This window comes from Chanodichthys erythropterus, chromosome 9, assembly GCF_024489055.1.
Source record: "Chanodichthys erythropterus isolate Z2021 chromosome 9, ASM2448905v1, whole genome shotgun sequence".
Lineage (NCBI taxonomy): Eukaryota > Metazoa > Chordata > Actinopteri > Cypriniformes > Xenocyprididae > Chanodichthys > Chanodichthys erythropterus.
In genome coordinates this window covers 10,181,260-10,189,039 of record NC_090229.1, presented here as the reverse complement: position 1 = coordinate 10,189,039, position 7,780 = coordinate 10,181,260, and the positions used below count along the sequence as shown (strand labels likewise).

The 7,780-nt window shown below is 37.2% G+C and overlaps 1 protein-coding gene across 1 annotated transcript in view; it reads left to right on the top strand.

The window, feature by feature from the left end:
* The first annotated feature begins 921 nt into the window (after positions 1-921).
* Positions 922-7,780, top strand: part of fibcd1a (fibrinogen C domain containing 1a) — a 135,922-nt gene continuing 129,063 nt past the window's right edge. The window contains exon 1 of the mRNA XM_067393542.1: positions 922-1,056. Coding sequence (XP_067249643.1) covers positions 985-1,056 — 72 coding nt within the window. The 5' untranslated portion in view covers positions 922-984. The remainder of the gene's footprint in view (positions 1,057-7,780) is intronic.

Here is a 7,780-nt window from a genome sequence, read left to right as displayed (position 1 = left end):
TTAATAATTGTGTTTATTGTAATTTAATATCTAAATTAAGTTTGTACGATTATAAGTTCGTAAAACATACCAACAATAAACAATTCTAAATTTATTTACAGTACAGCTCTTGACTGGATTTTTTATTTAACTTGTCTTGCACGTTTTAATAAAAATTCATTCATTCATTTCAAACGGACATATTCGTTAAGATTAAGCCAATTTCAAAGACGTATTAAATACGTTTTATTTTTAACTTTTCTGCTATTCGCCCCGTCAGTCAAATCCTCGATACACTCTAGAGTTGTTCACTCGAGATCCGCTCGGACCGATTCGTGTTCGAATCTTTCAGTCCAGTGCGTGAGACCTGTTTTGTGAACCGGTTCAAATGATTCATTAAAAGATCCGACTCATAAGAACGATTCGTTCACGGATCGGACATCGCTAGCAGACACGGTGTAAGCACAAGATAGGGGGGCGGATTTCAGGAGCGTTATCACACCACAGGAATGAAGCAAATCAAACGGATGCTTAACATACAGTTATTTTGCATAACTTTGTGTTTCATTATCTAAACCCGCGTTTTTTTTTCTTTCTCACTGACTGGATAGGGAAAGTTTCATATCTGAGGAGGAATACCTGCCAACTGACGGAACGCATCCTCCGCAACCCGTCACACCTTCGCCTCAGTATTTGAGTGCGTTGAGGAGATCGGATCTGCTTTAGGACTGCATTTTCTTGTTTTGTTTCTTTTTGGGGTGAGGGACAAGTCCCTTGAAGTACGTATATTTTTCATTTACAAAATGAGTGTGGATCTCTAACGTTAGTTCTGTGCCCCGGTTTTCAGTAGGGTTGTGCGGATCATTTTGTGAAGTAGTTTTAGTTCCCCTAGACTGTTGTGTTGTTTCATTTTCCTCTTTCTTGGATGCTGGAATTTAAGACTGACAGTCCCGTTCTCTCCTCATGCCCATGAAAACAACTCTCGGATGGTAAGGATTCCAGAGAATGGTAAATGATCGATGGAAAATCATGAACAGTGTTTCAGAACTCGAGGATGGTCAGCAGCATAAATCGCAGGTATGTTGCACGCGCATCATGTAGGGAGCTTTTAGACCTGTGTCGATGCATTCGTGATGCTCAGGCAGGTCAAAAACTATGAATATGCTGAGATGCACGTCAGATTTCGTTTTATATAGCAAACAATCAAAAAAATCAGTGGGGTATTACTCGGAGCTGGAATATTCTGAAACACCTGCCACTATTAACAAATCCCAAATACATTGTAGAATATTTCTTTAAACAAATATCATTTGAGAAATTTCATGTCATCTCGGCTATTCTGTGCCTTCCAACTAATTGCTTTGGATCAGAAAGTGTTGCATTGAAAACGATTTGAAGAGTATGATTTTAAAGAATATATATATATTATTGATAGACTTTTTTGTATGCACAAAAAAAAATTAATTACATGATGGATGGATATATATATATATATATATATATATATATATATATATAAATTTGGGCAAAATTTAGTGGGATAAACAAAAATGTGCATCTATCTATCTATCTATCTATCTATCTATCTATCTATCTATCTATCTATCTATCTATCTATCTATCTATCTATCTATCTAACAGTACTGGTGCTGACAAACAGCAGAACAATTTAGTGACAACAAATAAAATATACAAAAGTATATTAACTTGCTTGACAATATTTACTAAAAATCACAAAAAAATTATTTGAAAGCAGAAAATCCATTGACAAGGCTGTTAATTTTGGAACCAACACTCGACCACTTCTGTTAATCACCGGCTGATGCTGACAATACCCAAATATTGACAGATTAATCGGCTTAATATAAGTTTATTGCCAGTAAAGAATAAGCCCCTTTAGTTCTCAAGCATCCAGAGTGATATAGTACGAGTGTCAGATGATACCTCTCTCCATGCCCTCTGCACACAAGGGAATACATTTCTTTCTATTATGCAGCTCACACAGAACTCATGGATTAAGCTCAGCCCCTCCATGTATGAGCGACTGCATGTCTGCCAGAAAATTTCACTCATGACTGGTGGAAGTTCATGCATTCACTGCAGAGAGAGCACATCACAGATCGGCATGCTGAAGGGTGTTGCATCTTTGATTTCTTTATCACTCTCTCTCTGTCTCTTTCAAAGCTCGTTTGAAAAAATCTATATCTCGCCGTTGCCTGCATTTCACAGCAACTGTAATCTGCTGTGAGCATTTAGGGGGAAATGTGCATAACACGCTGTTTATGGCAATCCTGATTATAGAGGTTTAAGGATGGGATCACGGTCGTAACAGCTGTTTATTACTCCTATCATCCTCACGTGGCATCCTCTAACCTTCTCTCAGCGGGAGTGTGAAGTGTGCATAATACAATGCCCTTTCAGGAATATGTCAAGCCCTGCTTTTGAAGCATCAACATCAACACGAGCCGCTTGTTTTTAATGGCAATTTTTCATTCGCCTGTCTCGTGGAACTGAGTCATTTTAACACGCAGCACAACCAAAGTGGCGTGCCAGTTTATCAAACTGCCTGGGCTTGTTTGCTTTGTGCTGTGTAAGTTATTTTAGGGGTTGTTAATTAATCAATGTGAATTCATCTGCCATCCATTTCTGACTGATGTTTATTAATAAAATATTCGTTTGGGAGCGGGAGTGAGAGAGGAGGGGTGGGATCTCATGGGACGAATAAAACCATTCACCTGCTGTGCTGGAGCGTTCAGACTTTGATGGACACGATTTGTAATTCCTCATGCTGCTCTTTGTGCCTTGATTTTTCCAGTTGAGTACGAGAGGTGAAGCCCGAGGTCCGTTGTGCAGCTGTAAAAATGAGTTAAAAATAGGCTTAAGGGTCCTGTGAGACAGGCGTACAGGTAAAAATAAGGATTTGCATGTTTTAGCTTTCCATTCAGCAATGTGATGTATGCTAGTGTGTGTTATATAAAGGCCACACAAGTCACTGTGACATTATTGTATGGTCAGATGGACTCATTAGCTTCTTGTTCCTCAAATGCTGGGGATTTTTTCATTGTCGACCCACCCATGCTATACTTCAAGGTCCACCCCTGCAGATACACACGATCACACACTCTGGATAAAAAAAACAGCTGCAGTGATTTTTAAAACTCTTCCTCTCGTTATTTACTGACCTTCATGTGTTTCCAAACCAGAAAGATTTTTTTTTCTTCTGTGGAACAGGAAAAGAGATATTTAGAAGTTGAAATTGCTATTTTGCATGCAATGAAAGTGAATGGTCACCAAAAGGGCCATAAAAATAGCCCACGCAAATTGTGCACTATAATCAAAAGGGCCATTCACACTAAGGCCGATAATTATAATTTTAATAAGAAGATGCACTCTTAAAAGTAAAGGTTCTTTATTGTCATCTGTGGTTCCGTGAAGAACCTTTAAAGGATATAAAATGAAAATTTCCCCAAGCTTTACTCACCCTCAAGGCATACTAGGTGTATATGACTTTTTTTTTGTTATGAACACAATAGGAGTTATATTAATAAATATCCTGACGCATCTAAGCTTTATAATGGCAGTGAACGAGTCCAACAAGTATGCTCAAGAAAGTGCATCCATCCATTATGAACGTACTCCACATGGCACTGGGGGGTTAATAAAGGGCTTCTGAAGTGAAGCGATGTGTTTGTGTGATAAAAATATCCATATTTAACAAGTTATAAAGTAAAATATCTAGTTTCCGCCAGACCGCCTTCCGTATTCAACTTACAAAGAAAGTGTAATGCCTCCTGCAGTTCAAAACGCTTATGCTACATCCTATTCAAATTACAAAAAAAAAACTAATTGCTGCTTTTTATTCGTAAGTTGAATACAAAAGGCAGTCTGGCAGAAGCTAGTTATTTTACCCTATAGCTTGTTAAATATTTATATTTTTCTTACACAAATGCTTCACTTCAGAAGGCCTTTATTAACCCCCGGAGCCATGTGGAGTACGTTTATGATGGATGCACTTTCTTGAGCTTCTCACTTATTGGTCCTGTTCACTGCTATTATAAAGCTCGGATGCGTCAGGATCTTTATTAATATAACTCCAGTTTTGTTCACCAGAAAGAAGAAAGTCATATACACCTAGGATGGCTTGAGGGTGAGTAAAGCTTGGGATAGTTTTCATTTTAAAGTGAACTAATCCTTTAACGTCCATGGTGCCTTACCGGTGTACAAAGTGTTCTTTATAGTGTAAAAAGGTTCTTCACACAAATGGTTATTTTAAGAATTGTTCATTGAAAGGTTCTTTGGAAAAACCAAAATGGTCCTTCTTTGGTATCACTACAACAAAAAAAACATTTTGAAACCTTTATTTTTAAGAGTGTAAGTCCACGCCACAGTTAACCATAATGACATAATCGCTTTCAGAATGATTATTACAGCTGATAATGATAAAAAAACATTGACAGCCAATCAGCACCCAACTTTAAGCTTGGGCATTTAAAGCTGCAAACAACATAACTGTACTTACTGTATAATAAACAAAATGTTATTGTCCATTTGTTTGTATGCTAAAATAGTCATCGTTCTTAATGTGAACGAGCCTTAGGTCTACTGAAACTCAAATCTCATTCTCGTTCACATATATTCAAATGTTTGCTGTCAAATATTTTAAATTATCATGTATCATTTGCCTGATTGCAATATGCCAAATTCGAATATACACATATTCACATTACACAAATGAGGTTTGAGATGGATTAGAGAGAATTTATCTTATGTCTTCAGATGACTTGGAATATAGTGCACAGTTTGTATGGGCTACTGTCTTTATAAAGCTTATATGAATTTTTAAGTCATTTTTGGAGCTTGTCAGCCCCTGGTCACCATTCACTGTCATTGAATGGGAAAGAATACCGTGAACATCCTGCCAAACATGTCCTTTCCTTCTCGTTCAGGTTTGGAGCGTCATGAAGGTGAGTAAAGAATGACAGATTTTCCGTTCTTGAGTGAACTGTCTGTTGCTTTAAGCTGCTACTGTATTTTTAACCATGAAACTGCAGGCTAAAACATCCGTGAATTGTTCTTCAGACCAGGTAATTGATTTGCTTGTCGGCTTTTTGACTTAAAGGCATTTAGCTATAAAGGGCTGGAGGGATTGACAATTTTGAAGGCTGTAAGAAACATTTGCCATCCTGTAGAGCCGGAAAAATGAGCAGTGGCCATTATAACTTGCAGGCTTCATCTCAGCACAGGATGATAGCAGCCTCCTAAAGTTAAATAGAGTTTTATCAATTCATTTTCCTCTCAAATGTGTCAAGCTGCTTAAGTTGTAGTAGCTATTAGGATTTGCAAATTGAACAGACTTGCTGACAGCCTGGGTAGCTTTTCATCAGGATAAAGTGTAGATGTGGAGGAAACCCAGATACTTTATCTCTAGAGTTAATCTTTGGAGAATCTGGGAAGTCGTGCCAGCAATCTCCCATCGGCGCACACGGCAATTCAACACGACCAAACAAAGACAATGTGAGAGATGTTTACCAATTGTGTGCTGGACACAATGGGGATAGGAAGTCCAAACATGTGGGCTGAAATTCATTTCTTCGGGATGCTTGTCAAATGCGGCGCTGCCAATTAAACACTCCTCCAAAAACCTGGAAGCCTGCTGTTCTGTAATAAAAGCTGTAACCGCATGACTGAACATAGCCATTGTGTGTGTAGGGGATAAAACAGTGGATACCTAGTGTGTCCCCTAGCTTAATAAGTTTGCCCCAGTACAGCTGTGATGACTCTAAAGGCCTGTTCATGCTAAGAAAGAGAGCTATAATGATAACTATATTAGTGTCTACATCAACAGACGGTGTTCTATTTATGCATTGCTAATATGCCATGCTCGAGATCTTTAAAGCAGGATGAACTGTGATTGGCTGTCAAAGTTTTTACCATTCATCAGCTGGAGAAAAATCGTTGTGAAAGTGATTCCAATGATATTGTTTCTCTGTGCCTTTATCGTTATAGCTGTGATGTGGACTATTCTTTTATCTTACATTTAGAATTATTTTTAAAACAGAATCTTTATCGTTATAGTTATCGTCCTTGGTGTAAATGGGATTAATGTAGACTATGTCTACATTAATCCGCCGTTTTATTTTCAAATCTTTTTTTTTTTTAGAGTTTTGAAGTGTTTTCCAAAAGTTTCTCATCCACAATGAAATGTCAGAAAATACTTAAAGGGTTAGTACCCAAAAATGAATATTCTGTCTTTAATTACTCACCCTCATGCCGTTCCACAACCGTAAGACCTTCGTTAATCTTCAGAAATCTAGTTGAAATCCGATTGCTCCGTTTTATGCATGCGCAGTAAGATGATTTCACCCAAAAATGAAAATTCTGTCATTTATTATTTTATTTTATTATTTTTTATTATATTCATTTATGCTCCGATGCTTCATGAAGCAGTGTTTTTGAAATCAGCCATCCAAAAATATTCTCTTCACTTTATAATATTAATATTGAACCACTGTAATCACATGAACTGATTAAATATGTTTTTAGTAACTTTATGGATCTTGAGAGAGGAAGTGTCCATTGCTCCCTATGGAGGCCTCACAGAGCTATCGGATTTCAAATAAAATATCTTAATTTGTGTTCTAAAGAGATTAACGAAGGTCTTACGGGTGTGGAACAGCATGAGGGTAAATAATAAATGACAGAATTTTCTAACGCTTTAAATCATCTTACTGCGCATGCATAAAACGTAATAAAAGTTCACTGAGATGATATGGAGAGGTCAGACATAATGAAGCTCTCACACTATTCTTCTGGCGCGATCATTTTATTAGCAATATATCCCACCACTTTTATCTAGGCATCCAGGTCGCATTCAATCACCATTCCATCTATGGCCTTAAAATGCAATTGCCCTCATGTTTCAACGCAGGACAACAATTGCAAGTAAATTTTCTGTCATCTTGGTAGAAATGTAATGTGAAGATTGTACAAAGTAACATTTAACATAATCTTTTGCAAGACTGTGCAAGTGAATGGTACATACAGTTGCTGGCAAATGCCTGTATAATCATAGATACAGTATCTATATAGGTACAATATTCGTCATCAGTTTTGAATGCCTCTGTTTTCACAGATTACACTACAATGTTAAAACAGTGATCCACTTTGTCTTTAAAAAAAAATCAGTTTTCGCAGGACAAAAATGCAGTCTTAAAGCCAATTCACACCGCACAGACAGACGCGACAAACACTGACGGACACATTTGTTGGGATTTGTGTCGGCATTTGTTGGTGTTGGTTGGGGTTTGTCGGGTCTTGGAATGTCTGAGCAGTATGAAATGATTTTCCAACAAACTCTGACGTTCTCTAATGTAAACATCCATTATATGAAAATACTCCAAACCTAATGAAAATCACATACAAATCATATACTATCATAATCATGTGTTTATAAGCCTTATGTTTCATGCGTAGAAACATTTCTGGGAAGTGAAAACACAAACAGACAGCGCAGGAAGCCGCCAATGTATAAATCACTGGATAATGAAGAGAAATTTTGATTCTGTCTAAGAAATATTAAACTAGCTTGTGTAAATATTTCAATATTTCTCCAAGTATGCACACTTTTGGACTAAAAGCCATAACGGATGCCGTTCAGTGCAGCTGTGTGAACCACAGCAGACATGACTGAATATGAATGCATTTCAAAATATCATAAGTTACCAGTTGATTATTCCTAACATAAATTAAGAAATTACTGTCACTGCAACTGAATTTTATCATAAACGGTGAACAAATTTCG